This window comes from Henckelia pumila, chromosome 2 (genome assembly GCF_033568475.1).
Source record: "Henckelia pumila isolate YLH828 chromosome 2, ASM3356847v2, whole genome shotgun sequence".
Classification (NCBI taxonomy): domain Eukaryota; kingdom Viridiplantae; phylum Streptophyta; class Magnoliopsida; order Lamiales; family Gesneriaceae; genus Henckelia; species Henckelia pumila.
The window spans coordinates 146970337-146996158 of record NC_133121.1 but is presented as its reverse complement, the minus strand read 5'-3'; the positions used below and the strand labels follow the sequence as shown (position 1 = coordinate 146996158).

Genomic DNA, 25822 nt, shown 5'->3' with positions numbered 1-25822 from the left:
GGCTTCCTCTCCTTGAATCCCTTCTTTGGAAGGAGCAAGTCCACAACTCCAATAAGCAATGGCAAAACCGTACGTATCTGTTGGAAATATGCCAATAAAACACATATTTATTATCAGGAAAATGATACATGTACACTTTGAGTTACACATTAGGTTACACACTACACATGAAATTACAAATTTATCCTTTCATTTGATTTGAAAAAAACTTTCCAAAATACATTAATGATATATATGTAATTTCAAGTGAAACGTGTAACCCAACGTGTAATCCTGCGTGTACATGTAGCATCACCCTTATTCTTAATCATTATTTTTAAATAAAAAAATTATTTATTTTATTGTTCGACTATTTTATATTATTTTGCTTAAAAATGAATGTCTGTATAAAACTCATAATATATTATAATTATTGTGATGATTTTAATATATAAGATTGTTATATAGAGAATTACAAATCATATATAATATAATAAAATATCCATGATTGATTAAAGTATGAATCTCTAATTGGTAATCATTTCCTGATATTTTGAATATGAAATTTTTATCTGGACTGTCAGTATGATTACACTAAGCAAAGACATTTTATATGATTTGATTATATAGGACTTGATCAGATGTGATTTTAGAATTTTTGTTTAAGTGTCGTTATAAAAACTTTATGAACATTGTTAAGATGATTTTATGTAGATCAATCTCGATCCTGAGTAATCATAGACTCATTGTTTGTGTTATGAGTCTCTTGATTTCTTCATTAAACGTTGTTTCGGTAATAGGCAACTTACATTTTGGAGACTCATTATAAATAGAATCATCTAAGAATATGAACTACAGACACGGAATTCGTAACTTTCGAAAAGATGCTAAAATGATTCCCTTGAGTGTTAATTGGCTCTAGCATTGAACAATTTGAGCGTGTTAATTCATAATTAGATTATGAATTAATTGTTCACTAGATAGTGAATCAATGGTATACTTGAGGTTTTAGACTCAAATAGAGGGGTAAAACATTAATTTCACCCAACTTTAATTGTGAACCATGAACAGAGGATTGATAAAGATGTAATGATTATATCGACAGAATATTCATATATTTTGGGTAAACACGTTCCATATTTCTGAAGAGTACAGTTCCGAGTTTTTAGTGGCCGTACTACCTTGGAACTATTAGATTAGATAATTAATTAAAGACCATGCATGTTCCCCAAACGATCTTCACGAAATCACGATGGATGCTCTTAATAATTAATAATAGCATCACTTGCACGCGATGCGTGCATTTACATAAGTTTTTATGTTAATTAATTTTCATGTTATTTTAGAACTGGTCACATGATTAATTAGATATTAAAAAGTTTAAGAGTGATAACTATCTAATCTAAATATTTCAAAAAAAAAAAAACTATCTAATCTAAAAAGTAAAAAATACAAACAAATATAACATTTGTATTTTAGTAAATAAGATTGTTTTTAATGGCTAAAAATTGATGAGAATATATAAAATGACTAATTTGTCTAATTTTGGTTTTGTTGAGAATAAAGTTAGACGATAATCGTAATTTCATCTCAAACTTTATCAATTAATTAAAAGTTAGTTAATTATAGGGTTTCTACTATAATAATATAGTAAGATTATTAACTATTAATTTTCCTAAATTTCTTAAATAATAAAAATATTTATTTTTAATAAAAATAGAATATTTTATATTTGTAATTTGACAAATAAAATTTAATCTGGAAAGGGAGAGAAAATAATTATTTTTTATAATTTTGAGATTTTTATAATAATTTGAAAGTCAAATAATTTCAATCGTAGAATTGGATTTGGTTATCTGATTTATAGTCTTACAAACTGTGTTACCAGCTCAATTGACAAAATTTTGCTTGAGAGAACTTATCCGATCAGGCGGAAAGAATCCGCATGCTAAATGGCACTTGATAACTTTAGGCAAACTGAAATAAATTATGCAGAAAATAAATGTAAAGAGCACAAGCTTTTTTTATGGAAGTTCGAAATTAAAACTTCGACGCCTGATCTTCTTCTATTTTCAGAAGGATTTTTACTAGAAGAATTTGATTTATACAACAACTTGCACACATCTAATCCAATCAACCGGCCTTGAAAGGAACTCCTAGCACAACAATTGATCTTAATGATCAGATCATTTTCTAATTAGAGTTAAAAAGTACAGTAAAGCTATAACAATGCTTGTCTCAATCTAGACTTAGTATCACAAAATGATCACTCGGTTTGATATGATATAACGATAGATGTGTGATAGCAGCTCAAAGTAATCGCTCTGGTTCTTGCTTGAAAGTGAGAGATGTGAAAATCTTATAGAACGTTTGTATGCTTTATAATTCAAAGATTTTGAAGTCCAAGAGTTCTCTCAACTGTATACATCCTCAAGTATTTATATTAGAGAATATCAAACGTTCAAGAATATATCTTGTCAGAGTTTGATCCTCAAATAGCCGATCGACAATCAAGCAGAATGTGCCACGTATCCTTGTCCTCCTTCCAAAAATAGTACTAACGAAAGTGGAAAAAAATTGAATGTGGTCGGGTACGAAATATAACGTTCCATTCTCAACAACTTGTTCTGGATTTATTAAACAACCTAGACTGATCTTGAATGATGCTTGGAAGACATGATTGATCTGGTCTGATTCCATCTGGACTGGTCTGGCATTGCAATCTGGTCTGGCTATGAGAACAAGTCTGATAACGACTTTTGACTTGGAGAGTCAAAACTAGTTCTTTTAATCACAAAAATTTAATCCAATAATCTTACTAATCTGATAAGATATTCCTTATCATTTTAGTCTAATTTACGATCAAATGTTTCCTTAGATTCATATCGAATTGTATACTTGGTTTTTTTCAACGAGTTAATCTGATCTGCTCTGTGTTTGATTTGTTCATAGAGATTCCAACACCAAAATTAGGATTTTTGCTTTATCAGTTTCTCCCTTTTTGGTGATGTCAAGTCAAGTAAGAAAGAACTAGATACTTGCGCATTCATCTGATGAATCATATTGTCATAAAATAAATTGATCTGATCTGCTCAGTACAGACAAATAAACGAAGATTAAAGTATAATTATCCTGATCAAATATCAATCTATCTTCTATAAGATTAATTATGAGAAGTAATAAGTAATCCTTGTTTGGTTATTTAGAGTTGAAAATCATATTCAGAACATCCGAAAATGGTCAGGTAGTCATCAAGAGTTCGAGCAGTTCGGAAGATCCGAAATGAACCATAGTGGGATCGGTGGATCCGTAGTGTTCGGATGACAATGTTCAATATCGAGGCAACGAGCAGTTCAAAAGTTCCAAAATGCATATCGGAAGATCCGGTCGTCTTTGGATAAGAAAGTATGAGCCTGTTGATTGGTGATTTGACTCAAGAGAGTTCGGTAGATCTGAATTCAAGTTCGAAAAGTCCGAACTCTGCAAGAAGCATAGAGTTGTCCAATCACAAGACACGCGTTTGGTGGAGAATGTTTGGAAGCACCGAAAGAGCGTTCGGAAGCTCTGAACCAGGGATCGGAAGTTCTGATCGTTGCCTATATATAGAGGGCCGAGGTTGCCATTTCATTTGATAATTTCCAAAATTTTCTTGAACAATACAAGTAATGAGATAGACCAATATACAAACTATAAATCGATGATAGCACAAATAAAAATGCAGAACACAAACATAATGTCAATAATAGTCTAAAAATTCAACAAAATGTATCACCATAAATAAAATTGGCTTATCCAAACAAATAAACTTAACAATTAACAAATTGAGGTGAGAGAGAAATAGAGAAATTGATTAAACATGAATGTTATTTTTAATGGGATAATTAAATTTAAAGGGATAAAAAAATTCAATGTGCTAATTAAATTTAATTGGCTACATAAATTCAATGAGCTAAAGACCCAAAAAAAAAAAATTAACTAGGGTTTTAAAAAAAAAACACATCAAATCTAATGAAAAATAAAAAAAAAAACACATTTTTTAATAATTTTTTTAAAAAAATTAACCAGGACTCCTTTGGGGTGGCTCAGTCCCTGCATATAATGCATGTGATTTTGTTAGAGCTTAATATGCATATCATCTATCTACACATGCAACACCTACAAAATACACGCACATTTATGTATAAGGTGAGAGAGATACATATAACCGACGAAATTTAGGTAAATCAATTCCACAAGAATATGGCTAGCGTGTAAACATTAATTCGGTTGTCACCTACCGTTCAATCTAATACAACTCCCATCCCATCAATATTCCCATACTTTCCTATTATAACTTTAAATTATTATTATACCTTCAAAAAAAAAATTACTTTAAATTATTATTATCTAATGTATTTCTTAAATTAATGTTTCAAAACCCTAATCTGGCCATTTATTCTTCATTTCCTTGGTAACTCATCAACATGGCCTATCACCGAAAAATCGCCCATTAGCCGGCCTCTTCGATCTGAAATGGCTGCTCCGTCACAGAGGAGCCGGCTGCAAAGCATGCTGCAGGCGGCTGTTCAAGCAGTTCAATGGACGTACAGTATTTTCTGGCAACTCCATCCACAACAAGGGTAAGTGCATGCACAAGAATCACAAATCAGCAATATATATATATATTAATTAAAGCTAAAGATTTTTTTTGAGGGAAGATATACATATCTTAATTTGATCATGATTTACACATGAAATTTTTTCCAGTTGATGTGTAATATTTGTTACTTTTCTTTCCATGTATAATAAAAATTATAGTTTCAGGGCCTATGAATTCTGTACGTAAATATATGTAACAAATAAATGCTATGTTTACTTAATTTTTGGTTGGAAAATGTTGAAGAATCCTAGTGTGGAGTGATGGATACTACAACGGAGCAATTAAAACAAGAAAAACAGTGCAGCCGACCGAAGTGATCAGCACGGAGGATGCGTCGCTGCAGAGAAGTCAGCAGCTTAAAGAACTGTACGAGTCACTGCTCTCCGGCGGTGAGACAAACCACCAGTCGCGGCGGCCATCCACCGCGTTGTCCCCCGAGGACTTGACGGAACCCGAATGGTTCTATTTGATGTGTATTTCTTTCTCATTTCCTCCGGAGGTGGGGTAAGAAATTAAATAAATTTCAAACTAAATAATTAAATATATCATCATCAGTTATTTATTAATGAATGATTTCTTCAGCTAATAGATTCTACTCCATCTCTAGTAGTTTGCATTAATACCAAAAAAAGTTATAGTGCACACACACATATTGAAAATAATAGGAACTTTAGACCTGCAACTAGCTTAAATTAATTTTCTCAAGGGATTGTAACCATTCTCAAATATTATTACTATGCGTCTATGTGCAAAAAAAAATTGAAAAGGTTAATTTCTAAAAATTTTAAAACAAAGAAAAAAAGAAGCAAAAAAGCTAGCTTTTTGTTACTGTGAAATGCTAATTTATTGAGTGCATGCATATATATATATGTCTCGATGGTTAATGAAGTGGTCCAAAATAAAATTTCCAGTATTTCATGCATAAATTCGATTTTTCTAATCTGGGGATGTAATGATATTTATTAGGGGGAAGTGATGAATGGATAGTGCTCTAATTTAGGGGCATGATATTGAAAGTTTGCGCTGTTTATTTCGTCGTCCTTAAATTCAATTCACTCTTGCAGTCGGTAGGTGTGTCAATTATATAATGCGATTAGAAACGAACAAAATACACGTACGGTGTGGAAACGAATGTTATTTGCACTCCAGTAATTAATTTTATATATGGACACGTCCAAAATTTATTCAAATGATCATGGACTGTATATATATATATGTAACATAAATTATTCTGAAATGCGAATAGTACTAATTAATTAAACGAGAAGATTTAGAATATTAATAAGTTCTTTTTTCTGAATTAGACTACCCGGAAGAGCATACTCAGATGGGAAGCACGTATGGCTTTCAGGCGCAAATGAAGATGATCCCAGAAACTTCTCTAGAGCTATTCTTGCAAAGGTATATATCTTATATACCACCCTTTATTTATTTTCATGCTAATAATCCAACATATCCATTTAATTTACATTAATCTCTTTTATCAATTTCTTCGATCATGAGTGCATAGCCGGTTGTTAATGAGATGCTAGCAATGATAATTTTAATTTGACCACGTAGAGTTTATATATTTTTACTAACATCACATACATGTCCAAATCGATTTTAGATCTTTGAGTTTGTATTAGTGTATTGTCCATATATATATATATATGGGGAAAATAAGTTTTTTAGTCCAATAACTTTATCCCATTTGGATTTTGGTCCATTAACTTTTTCGATATGGGTTTTGGTTCATTAACTTTACATTTTCAGTATTTTTTGGTCCAACTGCATATGTGTCAGCTTCTGATTGGTCCACGTCATCATCTTGAACCAATCAGAAGTTGACACGTATGCAGTTGGACCAAAAAACACGTAAAATGCAAAGTTAGTGTACCAAAACCCACATCGGAAAAGTTAATGGACCAAAAAACTTATTTTTCCTGTATATATATGTATACTTACAAGAATTCAACCGGGTGAGTGATTTATTAATTCGAACCTACAAATATAGGGCATTGCCCGGCCACATGAAAAATCTGATGTGGCCATACCACATTATCATTTGATCAAATATTAGGACAATGCCCTTAATATAGCATCGAATTAATTGCATGACGTGATGACTGATGATTAAGTTCGTGACGATCGTTGTTTAAAAGCTAATTAGCTAAATAATTATTTTTTGAAAAAAACTTAGCTAAATATGGTGTGGAAATTTTTGTCTCTTTTGCATGTTCCAACTCAATCGCTGATTTGCAAGAGTGCCCAAATACAGGTAGATTAGTCATTAAAATTAATATATTTGGTATTTTTTTAATTTATATATATTTCTTTTTGTATGGGAAATTGTAACATTTATATGTTGGTGATCAGACTGTGATTTGCATTCCTCTGCTGGATGGAGTAGTAGAACTTGGAACGACACAAATGGTATTGCCAAGTATATTTCCTTTGTCACTCGTTTTGTTTCTAATTATATTTGAAGTACATGACATAGTAGATCGATGTAGAATAAAGACATATATCAAGTTAAATAATCGATCTATATATTAAGATAGTGTTTGCAATCTCTAAAAATAAGTGATTATTATGAATTTTTTTTCCTGACAAATTATATTTAGGTAGTGTTTGCAACCTCTAAAAATAAGTGATTATGAAATTTTTTTCTTAATAAATTTGTTAAGAAATACTTATTTTTAGAAGTTGCAAACACTACCTAAATATAGTGGATTTCATATACACCCAAGATTAGCATGATTTAAAATCGATACAAACGCAAATTTAAATCGATAGTGACATCACACATGCATAGTGTGCTAAGTTGATTACGTATATTACTAACTGTGGCACACGCAATGTGTGTACATATAATATAAAGAAAACATAATTTTTGCATTGCAATATTTGCAAAATCATGAGAGAGCCAACTGTTGTATTTGTAAAATCAGTACAAACGAAATAAAGTGAAAAAAAATGAAATAGAGTAAAAAATTATAAACAAAATGTAGAAAATGGAAGGTGAGAGATCATTTCGTGGGAGAGAAAACAACATTGTGATTAGAAGAGTGATAGAAAAAAGTGGAGACTTTTATGACCATTTTGCCCTAAATATGTGAATATCATGATGATGTTTGAGATATTTATATGTAAAATTATATTTGTTTAATTAGGTCGGACCAAATTAATTAGTTAGATGCCCTCTTATTTTATATAATAGTATAGTATAGACTTTTTTTTTTTTTTTGAAACTAATGCAATATATTAAAAACTCACAAAATCATGTGATACAATATTATACAACCAATGTGCAAAACCACCAGAAAACCAAACTAGATCAGCGTTAATATAACATTAGAAAATATATAATAATAATAATAATAATAATAATAATAATAATAATAATAATAATAATAATAATAATAATAATAATAATAATTATAATAATAATAATAATGTATTATTGAAGATGTAGATTTATTAGAGCTTGGGTATAAATTTTTTAATGATATCTTGCGTCAATCCAACTCACCCAAATTGGGGTGGAAAAATAAGGATTGATTTTGTTTGGGCAAGGAAAAGAATACAACAATAGTTATAATGGGTTGGATCTGAGTCCCAGTAGAACAAACCCAACCCCGACTGGTCATCGTCACTACTAACTGTGGCACACGCAATGTGTGTATATATAATATAAAGAAAACATAATTTTTGCATTGCAATATTTGCAAAATCATGAGAGAGCCAACTGTTGTATTTGTAAAATCAGTACAAACAAAATAAAGTGAAACAAAATGAAATAGAGTAAAAAATTATAAACAAAATGTAGAAAATGAAAGGTGAGAGATCATTTCGTGGGAGAGAAAACAGCATTGTGATTAGAAGAGTGATAGAAAAAAGTGGAGACTTTTATGACTATTTTGCCCTAAATATGTGAATATCATGATGGTGTTTGAGATATTTATATGTAAAATTATATTTGTTTAATTAGGTCGGACCAAATTAATTAGTAAGATGCCCTCTTATTTTATGTATAGTATAGACTTTTTTTTTTTTTTTTGAAACTAATGTAATATATTAAAAACTCACAAAATCATGTGATACAATATTATACAACCAATGTGCAAAACCACCAGAAAACCAAACTAGATCAGCGTTAATATAACATTAGAAAATATAATAATAATAATAATAATAATAATAATAATAATAATTATAATAATAATAATAATAATAATAATAATAATAATAATAATAATAATAATGTATTATTGAAGATGTAGATTTATTAGAGCTTGGGTATAAATTTTTTAATGATATCTTGCGTCAATCCAACTTACCCAAATTGGGGTGGAAAAATGAGGATTGATTTTGTTTGGGCAAGGGGAAGAATACAACAATAGTTATAATGGGTTGGATCTGAGTCCCAGTATAACAAACCCAACCCCGACTGGTCATCGTCACTACTAACTGTGGCACACGCACTGTGTGTACATATAATATAAAGAAAACATAATTTTTGCATTGAAATATTTGCAAAATAATGAGAGAGCCAACTGTTGTATTTATAAAATCAGTACAAACGAAATAAAGTGAAAAAAAATTAAATAGAGTAAAAAATTATAAACAAAATGTAGAAAATGGAAGGTGAGAGATCATTTCGTGGGAGAGAAAACAGCATTGTGATTAGAAGAGCGATAGAAAAAAGTGGAGACCTTTATGACCATTTTGCCCTAAATATGTGAATATCATGATGGTGTTGGAGATATTTATATGTAAAATTATATTTGTTTAATTAGGTCGGACCAAATTAATTAGTAAGATGCCCTCTTATTTTATATAATAGTATAGTATAGACTTTTTTTTTTTTTTTGAAACTAATGCAATATATTAAAAACTCACAAAATCATGTGATACAATATTATACAACCAATGTGCAAAACCACCAGAAAACCAAACTAGATCAGCGTTAATATAACATTAGAAAATATATAATAATAATAATAATAATAATAATAATAATAATAATAATAATAATAATAATAATAATAATAATAATAATGTATTATTGAAGATGTAGATTTATTCGAGCTTGGGTATAAATTTTTTAATGATATCTTGCGTCAATCCAACTCACCCAAATTGGGGTGGAAAAATGAGGATTGATTTTGTTTAGGCAAGGGGAAGAATACAACAATAGTTATAATGAGTTGGATCTGAGTCCCAGTAGAACAAACCCAACCCCGACTGGTCATTGTCACTACTAACTGTGGCACACGCAATGTGTGTACACATAATATAAAGAAAACATAATTTTTGCATTGCAATATTTGCAAAATCATGAGACAACCAACTGTTGTATTTGTAAAATCAGTACAAACAAAATAAAGTGAAACAAAATGAAATAGAGTAAAAAATTATAAACAAAATGTAGAAAATGGAAGGTGAGAGATCATTTCGTGGGAGAGAAAACAACATTGTGATTAGAAGAGTGATAGAAAAAAGTGGAGACTTTTATGACCATTTTGCCCTAAATATGTGAATATCATGATGATGTTTGAGATATTTATATGTAAAATTATATTTGTTTAATTAGGTCGGACCAAATTAATTAGTAAGATGCCCTCTTATTTTATATAATAGTATATTATGGACTTTTTTTTTTTTTGAAACTAATGCAATATATTAAAAACTCACAAAATCATGTGATACAATATTATACAACCAATGTGCAAAACCACCAGAAAACCAAACTAGATCAGCGTTAATATAACATTAGAAAATATATAATAATAATAATAATAATAATAATAATAATAATAATAATAATAATAATGTATTATTGAAGATGTAGATTTGTTCGAGCTTGGGTATAAATTTTTTAATGATATCTTGCGTCAATCCAACTTACCCAAATTGGGGTGGAAAAATGAGGATTGATTTGGTTTGGGCAAGGGGAAGAATACAACAATAGTTATAATGGGTTGGATCTGAGTCCCAGTAGAACAAACCCAACCCCGACTGGTCATCGTCACTACTAACTGTGGCACACGCAATGTGTGTACATATAATATAAAGAAAACATAATTTTTGCATTGCAATATTTGCAAAATCATGAGACAACCAACGGTTGTATTTGTATAATCAGTACAAACGAAATAAAGTGAAAAAAAATGAAATAGAGTAAAAAATTATAAACAAAATGTAGAAAATGGAAGGTGAGAGATCATTTCGTGGGAGAGAAAACAGTATTGTGATTAGAAGAGTGATAGAAAAAAGTGGAGACTTTTATGACCATTTTGCCCTAAATATGTGAATATCATGATGGTGTTTGAGATATTTATATGTAAAATCATATTTGTTTAATTAGGTCTTTGAGATATTTATATGTAAAATCATATTTGTTTAATTAGGTCGTACCAAATTAATTAGTAAGATGCCCTCTTATTTTATATAATAGTATAGTATATACTTTTTTTTTTTTTTGAAACTAATGCAATATATTAAAAACTCACAAAATCATGTGATACAATATTATACAACCAATGTGCAAAACCACCAGAAAATCAAACTAGATCAGCGTTAATATAACATTAGAAAATATATAATAATAATAATAAATATAATAATAATAATAATAATAATAATAATAATAATGTATTATTGAAGATGTAGATTTATTTGAGCTTGGTTATAAATTTTTTAATGATATCTTGCGTCAATCCAGCTCACCCAAATTGGGGTGGAAAAATGAGGATTGATTTTGTTTGGGCAAGGGGAAGAATACAACAATAGTTATAATGGGTTGGATCTGAGTCCCAGTAGAACAAACCCAACCTCGACTGGTCATCGTCCCTAGAGCTTCGATTTCAAAGAGATGTTAAATCTATTATAATTTTTTTATCCAAATTAAATATATTATAATAATAATGGATTCGATTTTTTCTGCTTAAAAACGTCCAAAAAACTAAATAAATTTGTTTAAAAAACTTAATTTCGAATGTCTCAATTCAAACATACTTGCCCTTGAAAAATCTATATTAATTAATCGGCATTTGATGCTATAACAAATAAAAAAAAAACTAAAATTTTTAGAGTTACTGCCATTATACATTTTTCCTAGCTAGCTACTCAATTTGATACATGTTATGAAATAAATGGATGAAATTCCTTGTTGAAATTAACAAAAAAATGAGCACATGCATGCAGGTTAAAGAAGAGCGTGGATTAATCGAACGAATAAAAAGCTTCTTCAGGGAGGTTAAAAAGGATCCCAATCCAACTGATCTCTCAGACCACTCAACGTCTTCCATTAACTATCCTACAATAATATCCCACACCCAAACTACTCCTTTCATATCTGCCTCCCATCAACCAATCAATATAGGCCCCGAGGCCGCCGCCGCCGAAACTCCGGCTGGCACAACTCATGCAACAGGAGATCAGTTGATGCTACTTGATGTATCCGAGGATATTCGGCTTGGAACCCCTGACGATGCCTCCAAGAACAATTTGGAGTTCTCCGATATCCACCTTCTCCCACCGGACCACCACCGCGAGCTTGACGATGAGTCGGTGCACGGGTGGCCATTTCCCTCTGGTGCTGATCACCAATCTCATCCAAGTAATTAACGTCCATGCACATTATATATTAATTACCATTGCATCTTATTTTGTCAGTTTGTACGTGCATGCATGTGTTTGCGTACTCTTGAAATTACTATATATCTTAATATATTTTGCATGGCTTAATAATAATTTAATTGTTGAAATGCAGACTTTCCTTCATTTGACTTGCTAACACAAGAAGACACTTATTATCCACAAACAGTCTCCACAATCCTCCAAAACCAACCGGGACGGTGGCCCAACTCTTCCTTCTCCACCCTTTCCTCCGCCTTCTCCAAATACTCCGCCTCAAGCAATCGACGCCTCTCCGGCGGTGTCTCCCAATGGATGCTTAAATACATCCTCTTCACCGTCCCATTTCTCCACATCAAGTCTAAAAGCCGTGGAAGCATCTGCCAGCAGGACGAGCACATGGGCGCCAACCACGTTCTAGCCGAACGACGCCGTCGAGAGAAACTCAACGAGCGCTTCATCATACTAAGATCTCTCGTGCCATTCATCACGAAAATGGATAAAGCTTCCATCCTTGGAGACACTATAGAGTATGTGAAACAGTTGCGCATGAAAATCCAAGAGCTTGAGATGCATGCACGGGACACGGAAGCAGAAAGGTCGAATAATAGTAAGCGGAAAGTACTTATGCTTGCGGATGGAAGTGGTGGCGATGGCGGTAATGGTGGCCGGGTGATGCTGAGGGCAGGGGAGTCGTCCAGTAAGCTGCGGGAGGCGGCAAAGAAGAAGAATGTCGTGCAAGTAGAGGTGTCTATAATCGAGAGTGATGCATTAGTAGAGATCAAATGCCGGCACAAGGAGGGGTTGCTGTTGGATGTGTTGCATGTGCTTCGGAAGTATGGAATTGAGGTGACGGCGATGCAATCGGCTGCCATTGATGGAGCTTTTGCAGCAGATATTAGAGCTAAGGTATAACTATTTCCTTTCATTTTTATTAAATATGCAGATTGAACATAATTTATATATAAATTTTTCCGGCTAATTGCATTCACACCCCTGTGAAAAGTCTAAAAGACATAAAACGCTCTGTGTAAAATTAATAGCATGTTAGACCCTGTGTTTTAAAAAAAATTAGCATAAAAACCCTTATAAGAGGGTATAAATGTGTCCGAGTTTGTATAACATAGGGGTGAAATGTGTTACATTTTAAAAAACTGAGGGATGCATTAGCCTATTAATATTTCTTAGGGGGTTTTATGCCTTTTAGACTTTTCACAGGGGGTGTGAATGCAATTAGCCCTAAATTTTTCATGATGTCTTTGTTGGTGTACTTTAATATAGCTTCTTTTTTTTTTTCTTTGAATTTGTTCTCAGATAGAAGATAATGTGAAGGGGAAAAAGGCAAGTATCGTGGAGGTTAAAAAGGCAATTAACCAGATAATTGATGGCTAGTTAACATGCATCAACAGAAACAGATTGTACGTTTGTGCATGAAATTTAATTAATGTTGTTGGCATATATACCTTATGTGTAAATGTTGCATGTAAACACTACCATATATACACATTGTCTGATATTTAGCCGCTTGTGGAGTACTTAATTTGTTTGGGATTGTTTCACGACATATATATATATAGGACACAGTGTTTTGAAATATTCATTGTGGGGCATGCACTTAATTAATTCATCCATAAATTTAGCTTGGCAACGGCTCAAACCGATGGAGTCAAATTTGGAAAACTGTGTAACCTCGAGATGTAAAAGGTTAAAAATATAATTTATCTTTTTATCTCAGACTCAATCATTCAGACCAAGCATAATATTATTTATTTATCAATTACTATTACTATTCCACGTCAAACTCAAACATATTAATAATCATATGATTTTTTAAGATAATGCCTACCTTTAGTACCGTTTGGTTTGAGTGATGGTATAAGTAATATATAAATAATTAATATAATATAATAAAAAATGATAGTTAATATAGTATTTGATTTGATTGATATATTATAGTTTATTTGATTTGATTGATTAAATTTTATATAAAAATGTTAAATGATCATTTTGTCATTTTAATAATAAATAAATTATAAATAATATTAGATATAAGAGGAAATATAGTAATTTAAATTCAATGATTTGATTGATGTAAGATAAATTATTAATGATTTGATTGATGTAAAATTAATAATTAATAGATAGATAAATAAATAAATAATATGACAAAAAAAAACGTGAGATGGGATGAGATAAATTATACATATATTAGTAATATCGTGTACCAAACGATGCCTTAAAGTTAGACAAAACTGTAACGGTTAGACCGACTAAGAAATTTCGGGATAGAGATCCTCTACTGTGCTCCTTCCACAGTATTTGGTGATGTGGGACTTATTTATGGATATTTCTTGATTTTAGGCATTTAAGAAATTAATTATGTTAACTTAAGTAATTTTAATTTTTTGTTAAATTCAAATGTAAATAATAATTTTATATAATCTTCTTCGAATTTGTGTTAAGAAAAATGCTAGATGTACACCTTGTAGTGTACACCTTGGTTTACACCCTTACTTAAAATTTTTCTAATTTTCCTTATTAATTGCAAAATACCCATGATAAGAAATAAATATCTAGTTTCTCAAAAAAAGTTTTATAATTAATAAGGAAGGGTGTAAACCAAGGTGTACACCGAGGTGTATATCTAGCATTACTCTTGTGTTAATTAATGGGTAAAATTTTTAAATAATTATATATATATATATATATCAAATTATTTTTTAATTTATTTAATATGAAATAATATATAAAATTTAAATCTATTAATTTAAATTAATGATTTTACAATTAATATTATTATATTAGATTTTTACAATTATCGTAAAACATTGGAACACACGATGAACTATTTGTATCTTGTTCAGAACCTACGATACCTCATGAATGTCTTCAAACAACCGGAAGTCAATTCAAATTCATCAAATTATTTATGGTATGAACTTTTAATGATATCTACAAAATTTTTGGTGTGTAAAAACCTTAAGCCAAAAAAATATATTGTGGTGATAATGTTTTTATAATATTTATTCTTATTTAATGTAGACACAATATAATTGATCATCATCAAATATTCTATTGAAGTCGTGAATTTTAATTAAGATTTATCCAATACATATTCTTGAGTACGTAGTTTTCTTTCTTTTTGAAAGAATAACATATTAACAATGTTAATTGAAATAAAATATCAAAACGCATGAATTATTTATTTTTGATGGAAATATGATACTGAATTTAATTAATGATATTGCATGATGGAATTGTACTAAATTTAAATGTAAGTGTTAACATATTAATTATATTTATTGTTAAAAAATTTATTGACCATTGGTAAAAAAATAACAATACTCATCAAATTCGGAAAAAAATGATACAAAGTAATTTTTTTAACAGGTAAAAGTTTAATATAATCATATTAATTGTAAAATCATTAATTTAAGTTAATATAATTTCTTATATATTATTTTTCATATTACAAAAAATTAAAAAGAATTTGATGTATATATATAATTATTTAAAAATTTTACGCATAAGTTAAGATAAGCTTGAAGAAGAGTATATCTAACTATTATTTAAAATTTTAATTTAACAAGAATTTAAAATTACTTAAGTTAACATAATTAATTTTCTAATGACTAAAATTAAAAAAGTCCATAAATAACTCTCACGGCACCCAGTGCTGTGGATGGAGCACAACGGAGGATTTATATCCGAAAATTCGGGGTTGCACTGTTAATATTGCTAGCATTATTGTTGAATCCGAAAAGAAGATACGTACCTTTTGCCTACAAATATCATCAATGGTCAAGTGCCTTAAAATATTTTTGGCGTTAAAAAATTTAAATTTGTGTTTGCATACAATTTTTGTAAAACTTTTCAAAAAATGGTTCTATAAAAACTGAAACATGTTTTCCTATGTTTTTAGAATTTTTTTTTTTTTAAAAAAAAGGTAAGTTAAACGAAATTTTTTTATAGAATAGTAATCTAAAAATCTTTTTAATTTCTTTTACCTATAAAATCTTTTAGTAACAGGTCAGTACAGCTTGAAAAATATTCCAATCCTCAGATACCGACCGCCCATTGTCACTTTGTTGGTAACATGTCATTTACAAGCTCGAAATAATAATACAAGATTTAAATACCAATCGCCCATTATTAAAAACAAAAACAAAAACAAAAAGACCCCGGATGATTATAATGATTTGTCGCAGAAGAAGCCTTCTTCCAGTGAATGTTAAGTCAGGGTATTCTGTAAACCAGGAAGTTTACAAGAACACACTACAATGATTCCAGTCTCCAAACCAGGCTTCCTGTCATGCTGACAAACTAATGGGCATGGTTCCTTTGATCCGAGATTGATGGATTTCGCCCGTTTAACAGGAAGGATAGCAACCGACAGTTGAGCTTCAGAATCGCTGTTGAACTGGTCACAGCCCATAGCGCCTCAATGCTTTACTGAGATTAGGCATTACATTGTAGGCTTGATAGGATCTTCTCAATTCAATTATTGAACCCACCTGGAGACACCAACAGAAACAACATACAACTAGGTCAAGAGGAAAACTGGCAATGCCTTCGTGTTTTCATGAATGATCAAGAAATGAAAAGGAAGCTTTGAGGATGTGTGCGAAGAGTTCATGAATTGCTGTTCCGGAGGGCATGATTTGTTGGTGACGTTACCATTCAATGGTTGTGAACAGAAAGTCAGAAATGAAGTAGAAATGATTTGAATCCCAACAATGGAAAAATAAATGATATGCGTAAACAATGATCTCGAATGTTGGACGAAGTTACCGAAAACCGTGTCAACAAAATGCTAAAGTTGATAAGACTTACAATTATTAGAATAGAAGTGAACCCTATGGAGAAACCTTCATTAACACGTCGTAAATAATGATCAAGAATGGACGAAGAAGTTGCTAAAACACTTAGCAACAGACCTCCTGCACAAAGAACGGTCATAATTAGAAAATCCAAATAACAAACATACAGAGAGGTGGATAAGGTATACGAGAAATACCCCAGAAACGTGTTGAAGCTTGGATTTTAGTCAAATACTCAATGGTGGCTTTTCCGGGCTTTATATTTGGAATTCTGGCACCCATCTTATTCAGATAATCAGCAATTTCTTTCGGCATATTCGCCTAGATAAGAAAAGTTAATGAACACTCGGTAGAAAAACCTCATCAGCATGCCATAGGGACTCTAGCAAGATATACCAATTCACTTTCGTGAGATGAGTGATTACTTCCAGGAAAAAGGTAGCAACATGGTTAGTTCTTTCAGAGGAAAATTAAGTTCACAAGAAATCAGAGAAATAAGTGCAAATATGCTCCATAGTTAATTTTTTGGGTCCGCAAGAATCACATAAAGGAGACGCGATAATTAATAATATCTGAAACACAAGTAAATTTGTTTAATTCGCTCAAAATAACAAACTTTGACATGATGGAGTTTACTCTCGTGTGTAAATGCCTAGGAAGGATAGCAATCATGTAACCAGCACTTTAACGAGAAGAGGGAAACAAACTCAAGCTGAAAAGAGGAAAATCCTTACGATGTCAAATATGTTGAACAGGAACACAAAAAATGCATAAATTGAATAGTAAACCCATGGTTCTGCACCGCGAGGTGTGTCGGGATTCAGGATATCTTTCACATTTTCCCAAAAGCGTGAACCAAGAACACTGATCAAAATTCATATGTTAGTTAGACTTCATAGCTGAAGGCTCATAATAGACCTTGACAATAATCAATGAGGTAAAAAAAATTAGAAGTGCAGTCTAGTGTTTACAAACATGGCCAAATAAATGACAATTAATGATAGGTGAACGGGAGCGGAAAATCAGTGAACTTGAAAGCAAGTCCAGCATCCACAAAAAGACAAACACTAATGACACATAGAGATAAGAAGGAAATGAGAGAAGGGAAGAGGGAAACTACAAGATGAATGCCAGAATATATCATCCAACCCCATGCAGTATTTTGACCAACTACTAACGATTAGACAAGTAAAACCTTGAAATTACCTTCTAACAACATCCATGCAATTGAGAAATAAGTAAAGAGAAAATGTAAAAATTCCTATCAGTAGTACCTTGCAACAATGGTTGGAAATGCCAAGAGATATGATGTAGTGAGAACAGGCTGCATTCCAGAAGGATTGATGTTGAATGGAATATAAGGCTCCACCTCAGTGATGGGAGAGTCATCTCTGCCAGAAACAGAAGTATACATTTGATGATCAAAGCCCTAACCAACATGTCAAAAATATGAAGCAGCAAAAAATTACCCCTTCCCCGGTAAGTTAGATCCTACCTATACAGGCACTGCCTTGAGGTAGATCTAACGGTGGACATTTATCAATAAATGTGGGATCCATTATTTTTTAGTGGACCATGCGTGTATTGATAAATTAGGACCCTTAGATCTATCATGGGGGTAATGCCTGTATAGGTAGGTTGAAATGACCTCCCAAAACTTGCAAAAATTAAACTCTAAATTGCTGAAAAGTCCTTGATTGTCACCATGCCTGGGAAAAGCTCGAGGGTTCTTTTGATGAGTTTTGGGAACTCTAGACAACAATTATTTTCTTTTTTCTTTTAACAAAAAGAACATCACCACTCCATTATTGCTATAAAAGTGAATTATTGATCATCATCAATTCAAGATCAAGGTGCTTGATTCAAGAATTTTTGTTGTCTATGAGTTTGTAAGATAAGCTCACACTTTTATTATCCCAAATGGAGAAAATGAATGTAAATCATCCGGCAGTCGTTCACCTGGCAGCAGAAGCAAGTTTAAAACCATAGTACTGCAGCTTGATCTTCCGGCAACCCTCAGTAACAACCACCGCCCACATAGTGACTACGGTGAAGACACCTAATACTGCAAGTACGTAAGGCCACCAGCTCACAGAGCTTCCTGCAATTGGGTTGAAACCCAGATATGAAAGTAATACTTTTATTATCTCGAAGATATGACAGACTGCGGAACCATGTTGTCTGAGGTGTTTTAGAAGACATATAATTGTTCAGGAAAAAGTAACATGAGGATGCATGCCCTTCCTAGAATCACCATATCAAAACTTAAGTGATATGTGGTGGAGGTGCAAGGAAAAGGCTTCATGATAAGGAAAACACAAGCTTCACATATGGTCTACAGTGAAATTCAGAGTGATATGACAAAAGTTCAAGCAATGTTGCAGCATTTCTAGTTTAAGAACAAATATTTCAGTTAGGTACTGCGCTAATTTGATATTTATTTATTGATAAAGTACTCATAGGCGATCAAAAATGAAACTTTGCGAAATTTCAACAGCTAGAATGAGAAGACAGGCGGAAACAAATGAATTATTTAATTATTCTGAAAGTGAGAAGAAATTTACTGTCACAAGGAGTTTAGTTCTCATCCATGTAGCTTGGAAAAAGTAATCCAGATAATCACATCTCCAGAACTAGAATATCATGTTTTCCATAATCATCAATCAGAACCATATAATGTATCTTTATCAAAAAATAATTAAGAGAATTTCATAAATGTGGTGTGGCGTTACTGCCAGAACGAATTATGATATGATATGATGCGCATATGATATGCATATGATGTCTGATTACACATTAGAGATAAATAGATAGTGTTATTTCCACTCACCAGAGAGCTGAGTTAGCATCTTATACAATGTATCCGTATATCCAGTCAAAATGCTGACACATATAATCAAAGATGATCCTTGACCTGCCAAAACGTAGCAAAAAGGGTTGCCATATTCAGCAAAAAGTGACAGCAAAAGAAAAACTCTAAAATTAAGATCTAAAAAACTACATTTGATCATGTTTTAATTAATTAAGAAACAAAACATTCAATTCATTTCGCCATTTCTTCTTTTACTGATTCCAGTCAATAGTCTCAAGATACACAAGTGCCTGTGTATACTGTCTTTAGGCCATGTAACACCTGATCAAGTGTCATTTTAGTCCCTTATTTAAAAACGGATATTGGGTGCCAAGTGCCAAGTGCCGCCGTAATTGGCTAACACTATAACTACGGAAATTCTAAGATTCAATTCTAAATAATAAACACAGAACAAACAGGTAGATATTATTCCGGAAAACAAATGTCATTTTTGCAAATAGCCAAAGACCCAAGAAGACAAGATATAAAAGTACCAAATCCAGACTCTGTTATCTTGTCACAAATCCAAGTCATTGTCATTGCTCCACACACTAGAAACCAAGTAGTGAAGATCACGTGCTTTACCCTGCAAATAAAATATAATATGCCAAACCCAATTTATTTATGATCGTCAAACAGAATCCGAAGTGGGTCAACAAAATTGCAAAAGAAGTACCTCCTCAAAACACTCTACAATGCGCATGCATGGATCAAGAATGAAGGCATAAAAACATGAACGGAAAATTTAGCACAATCCACAAGGATTGACCACAGCTGGAACTTCAAAAGTAAAACTCATTCCTAAATGAATTTCAACATATTAAACCAAGTCCTAGAGTTGACACTCATAAGCACATAGCACTCAATTTTGCACATGCAGCAATCAGCATATCCAAATATATGCCATGTATGTCAATGAAGTCCAAACAATATAAGATTGACTTCATTTCAATACTATGCCAGTTAACTGAACCATGCAATAAAGAATAACAGATAAACATAGATGCAGCAGCAACTACATACCATCACACTCAAAAACAACTACATAAGACCTGCTTAAACTTTTGAAAAATATAACCCATATCAGCACTTGGAAGAAGGGTTAACTATGAAGAGAATTTTTCGGCCATAATTACCTGTGACTGGCGGCATAAATAGAATAGGGAAGGGAATAACAAGAAAGTACAAGGGCCTCCACTATTGCAAAGCCAAGGGAGATCCACCATCTGCAATACATGAACATGAGAGCTTTTGTATGTGATGGAAAAAGAACTTAACATAGAAAATATTAACTAAGGATGTCTCACTGCTTGAAATAGTAACTAGACACACATATAACTCTTGATCTTCTCATGACCATCTAAGCCTTCTTTCCGCAGCTTCACTAAGGAAGGAACAACGTGGCAAAGCACCTGAACAAGAATTCATGCCAATAAGCATCACATCGGAGATTATAGCCCATTACAAAGAGGTGAAAGTTCACAAGAGAGCTTTTTTTATACATAGGAAACTAAATATATTCATTAAGATATAAAAGGTTCTAATTACAAAAGGTGGACCAAAGGTCCACACAAGAAGAGATAAAAACCAGAGTCAACTTAGCATAATACAAGACTTCATTTCCCTATACAAATCTGAACCGAAAAGTTTCTGAACTCCTCCATCTTCGAAATCCAAAACGAAACCGTAAATTTTATCTTATCCCAGCAATCAGCAACCGGTTCTTCTCCATTATCGAAAATTCTCATGTTTCTCTCCAACCAGAGTACCTAACCATCTAACAAATACAATGAAATAACAGTCCACAAGATTTTATCCCTCTTGCCCAGATTACCACCCAGATTTGCTTCAAATAAGCCCCTCACATATACCAAGCCCAACTCCTCCAAAGCTCTGAACCATAGAATTCTCATAAAAGTGCAGTGAATGAGCAAATGATCTCGAGTCTCCACCTTTTGCCTACACAACACACACCAACTTGGGCATAGTGAACAAGAGGGATACCCTTTTTGCATCATCTCACAATTCGGTAGTTTTCCAAGCACAGCGGTCCACGAGAAAACTTGCTCCTTAGACGGAATTGACGCTTTCCAGATAATAGGATAAAGAGAAAATTACGGAGAAATGATGTCTGGAAAGAAGGATGAAAAACGATTTTACCGAGAATAGCGCTGAAGAATCCCACACCCATTTCCTAATATCATTCGCTCCCTCGATCAAACTAACCCTGTCTAAAAATTCCAACAGCGCACTCAACCCTAACACCTCAACATCCCTCAAATCCCAATGAAATAACAAATTCCAAGAACGATTTTGAGAGTTGTTAGATGAGTCTGACCGGAAAAAGGAAGAGATAGGCTTATTATGAACCAATGAACTATGGAATAAAGATTTATACAGTTCCTGAAGGAAGAATCCCCCACCACCTATCCTCCCAAAATCTGATCTTATTTCCCCCTTTAACCACCACCTTCACTGACGGGAGAAAAGCAGAGTATGTCTTCGAAATAAATTTCCAAGGACTCCTAAACGACTCGTTCCTAGCTAAACCCGCATCCTAACCGTTCTCTTGTAAACCATATTTACTTACCACAATCCTTTTCCGCAAAGACTCTCTCTCACTGTAGAATGTCCACCACCATTTCCCATGTAGGGCCCTATTCCTCAAACAAATATTACCAACACCCAAACCTCCTTTCTCCTTCGGTTTGCATACTTGATTCCACGTGACTAAGTGGCAATGTTTCTCCCCACCAGGTCAATCCCACAAGAAATCCCTCATGATGTCCACGAGAGAAATTCAAAGCAGCAATTTTATCGCCCCAAGCATTTTTTTGAAGGTGCTCAAAGGCTCAAATCAGATAAATTATCCCATGCATGATGAATAATAAACAGATTTATTTCAGATATCTACTTCTATATATAAGTCTAGGTTCTTTTCAATTTACTGTTAGATTAAGTGTCCGATGAGCCAATGGTATCATCACAATAGAAATACAACTCTTTGTGATATTAGAAATCAAACTCTTTTGCTCTCCAGATATACCCTCGATTGCACCCACATTGTATTAGGGTGCTCATTTTGTATAATTGAACTATTTTAATTAGAAATAGCCAAAATCTCAATCCAAAAACACCTATGCACCATTGTCAATGCCTGACATCGGAGCATGGAGAAAACCAAGATACAAATGACTAGCACATGGATAATCCTCTCGATTTACAGTTACCGTGCAGAACAATCTTCTCACCTATATGTACCAGTCAATTTGTAGGTCATTGGTCCATCAAGGCCCTAGAAACAACCCCAATAACCATATATTTGTTATAGGTTATGTTATTCTATCATGCATCGCTAGAAAATTATTTTTCAAAACCACGAATTAGCTATGGCTAAAGTCGCCTCGGATCACAAAATGAATGATCAAACAAGACATCCTCGCTCGACAAGGTGAGTGGTGAATCATCAACGACAAAACAAAAGCCTCCACTGGAATGTAAACGCATCCGAAAAGGTAGCCCTAAGTAGTTTAACTAAACCAAGCTGTCTAATAACACGCAAAACAACCAATATCAGCCCTCTGCCACGCAATGCATCAAAGGAATTCTAAAAAAGCTACATAAATACAAGTTCACTAACAGTAATACATAGTCTAAAAGCGAATGGAGATTACACCTGCATAAGGATTGATGCTGCTATTTGAGGACTGATTCCAAGCTGAAAAAGAGAGAGCTTCAGCTCCGGACTCAAATCACCGAGCTCATCTGGTAACAGAGGTTGATCAGGATTTCAAAGAATAAATTTTGAATACTGGATGATAATAATTAACTACAGCAAGCCAATTTATAAGTAAATTTGGAGATAAAACAAGACAGAAGCTTTCACCTGTGGGCACATGCATTGCCTGTGAAACAAAACTTAAAACAAGAGGAAAAATGAAATTTACAAATTGGCGCCATAAATTCCAAATTAAACACATAAAAACTCACTCACCAACAGAACCCGAGACAAAGCTGAGATAATTCTCTGGCATCAACCTTCTATCAAACCCCGGTAAGGGAATAAAGTATCCGAGACGACTGATCACAATCAAGACAGCAGTCACAAACAGCCTCCTTCTTATCTCGCTCTTGAAAAAAGATTCCGCAGCATCGTTAATTATGGAACCAAACTGTACAAAGTTCAAAAACCTATTCCTAAACGCCTCAGGCCTTGGCCCTACAACTTCCGAATTGTCAAGATTATTATTAGCATTTAAAACCACCCTTTCCCCGTCATCCTTCTTGGGTATAAACTGCTCAAGATTTATGGATTCTATGGCTGATGCCCTTACATTTAATGGCCCCGTTGATAGACAATCAAATAGCACAAGTCCCTTATTCTCTCTCAAGAAATCATACTTCCTTGTTGAGCATGACCCTCTTCCGCTTAACTTGGAAGGCAATACCAACGGAGAAAAACTATGTCTTGATAATCTTTGACTGTGGAAATCAAAGTTTTGGGAAGATTTCCCGCCTGCAATAGGAACTAAGGCATGAAAACTAAGCAAATAAATATGAAACGACGCAATCTCAAGAACTCTGTGGGTTAGCGCCACAAGCAACAGAGTACTGAGAATAGGTACAGGGACTTTAAAACTACAATCGTAAAATCAAGAAAGAAAAAAAAAAAAAAAAGGAAAGGACAAACCTTGAACGTATAAATCGTAAAATCAACAAATAAAAAAAAAAAAAAGGAAAGGACAAACCTTGAGCGTATAAATTGGGTAGAGGTCTGAGAAGAGTAGCTGCCATAGCTGTAAAGCAAAACCCAGTTTTGGAAGATAGAACAACCTACCAACCTTATCTTCACTGGCGCTCGTCTTCTTAGTCACAACTCACAAGGTTTTTGAACCTGCGAAATATCGAATTCTTGCTTCACTAATGGGGAGCCCATTTAGTTTTAGTGGACTTGGAGCTATTTTCGTTTTAGAAAACAAGTAAATAAATACATATATATATTTTTTATATTGTGAGCACCTATCATGTGCACTTATCTGTGCACCTGCTGATGTGGCGTTCACCTATTGGACGTAGAGAATGTCACGTCAGCGGTGCACACATAAGTGCACATCATGGGTGCTCACAATATCAAATTTGTATATATATATATATATATATATATATATATATATAATATAATGTTATTAAAAAATACAATAAGATAATGAACTGGTCTAAATCGAAAATCATTGGCTTTGTAAAGGGATGTAAATGAGTCGAGCCGAACAGTATTAGGCTCGGGCTCGGCTCGTTTGGTATAAATGGAGGCTCGGGCTCGGCTCGGGCTCAAACCGAGCTTTTATCATAAATCTCGGCTCGGCTCGTTCATTACATATGTAGGCTCGGGCTCGGATCATTTATCGAACTAATAAAGCCTGGCTCGAGTTTGGCTCGTTAAACGAGCTCCTTTTCAGGCTCGTTAGCTCGTTTAGAAAGCTCATATTCAAGCTCGTTAAGTGGGCTCGGGTTCGTTACACTAACTTGGTTTTACCGCTAGAATATTTACCATTTTGTCCTCGGATAAGATAAATAATACTTGGATAAGTAATATAATGTAATAGAAAATAAATAGAAAATGATAGTTAATTTAGTATTTGATTTGATTGATATATTATAGTTTATTTGATTTGATTGATTGAATTTTATATTAAAAATATAAATTACCATTTTGTCTTTTTTAAGAATAAATAAAATATGAATAATATTATTTATAAGGGTAATATAGTATTTTAAATTCAATGATTTGATTGATGTAAGATAAATGATTAATGATTTGATTGATGTAAAATAAATAATTAATAGATGAATAAATAATATGACGAGAAGAACGTGGGATTGGATAGAATTAGTTGTACAAGTACTTATTGT

The 25822-nt window shown here is 32.7% G+C and overlaps 2 protein-coding genes across 2 annotated transcripts; one reads left to right on the top strand and one right to left on the bottom strand.

The window, feature by feature from the left end:
• The first annotated feature begins 4441 nt into the window (after positions 1–4441).
• On the top strand, positions 4442–13763 carry LOC140879532 (transcription factor BHLH42). Its single transcript, XM_073283282.1, has 8 exons — positions 4442–4598; positions 4862–5122; positions 5923–6019; positions 6864–6878; positions 6977–7033; positions 11810–12224; positions 12378–13150; positions 13556–13763. Exons 1-8 carry the CDS (start codon positions 4492–4494, stop codon positions 13631–13633), a joined length of 1803 nt encoding a protein of 600 aa, XP_073139383.1. The 5' UTR covers positions 4442–4491; the 3' UTR covers positions 13634–13763.
• A 2455-nt stretch (positions 13764–16218) lies between these two features.
• LOC140879533 (preprotein translocase subunit SCY2, chloroplastic) lies at positions 16219–24832 on the bottom strand. Its single transcript, XM_073283284.1, has 13 exons — positions 24661–24832; positions 23907–24428; positions 23589–23677; positions 21245–21324; positions 21049–21138; positions 20407–20498; positions 19892–19975; positions 19021–19162; positions 18336–18452; positions 17796–17925; positions 17259–17382; positions 17075–17181; positions 16219–16755 (listed from the first exon to the last, which is right to left on the bottom strand). Exons 1-13 carry the CDS (start codon positions 24704–24706, stop codon positions 16666–16668), a joined length of 1713 nt encoding a protein of 570 aa, XP_073139385.1. The 5' UTR covers positions 24707–24832; the 3' UTR covers positions 16219–16665.
• Between the last annotated feature and the right edge of the window lie 990 nt (positions 24833–25822).

What these genes read in the sequence shown, in the direction of transcription:
- LOC140879532 (XM_073283282.1), top strand. Translation starts at nt 4,492, where the DNA reads ATGGCTGCTCCGTCACAGAGGAGCCGGCTGCAAAGCATGCTGCAGGCG. An exon ending in AACTTGGAACGACACAAATG is followed by an intron (nt 7,034 to 11,809) that starts GTATTGCCAAGT and finishes ACATGCATGCAG; the next exon opens with GTTAAAGAAGAGCGTGGATT. An exon ending in CAGCAGATATTAGAGCTAAG is followed by an intron (nt 13,151 to 13,555) that starts GTATAACTATTT and finishes ATTTGTTCTCAG; the next exon opens with ATAGAAGATAATGTGAAGGG.
- LOC140879533 (XM_073283284.1), bottom strand. Translation starts at nt 24,706, where the DNA reads ATGGCAGCTACTCTTCTCAGACCTCTACCCAATTTATACGCTCAAG. An exon ending in ACCCAATTTATACGCTCAAG is followed by an intron (nt 24,429 to 24,660) that starts GTTTGTCCTTTC and finishes TTCCTATTGCAG; the next exon opens with GCGGGAAATCTTCCCAAAAC. An exon ending in ATTTATGCCGCCAGTCACAG is followed by an intron (nt 20,499 to 21,048) that starts GTAATTATGGCC and finishes TTTTATTTGCAG; the next exon opens with GGTAAAGCACGTGATCTTCA.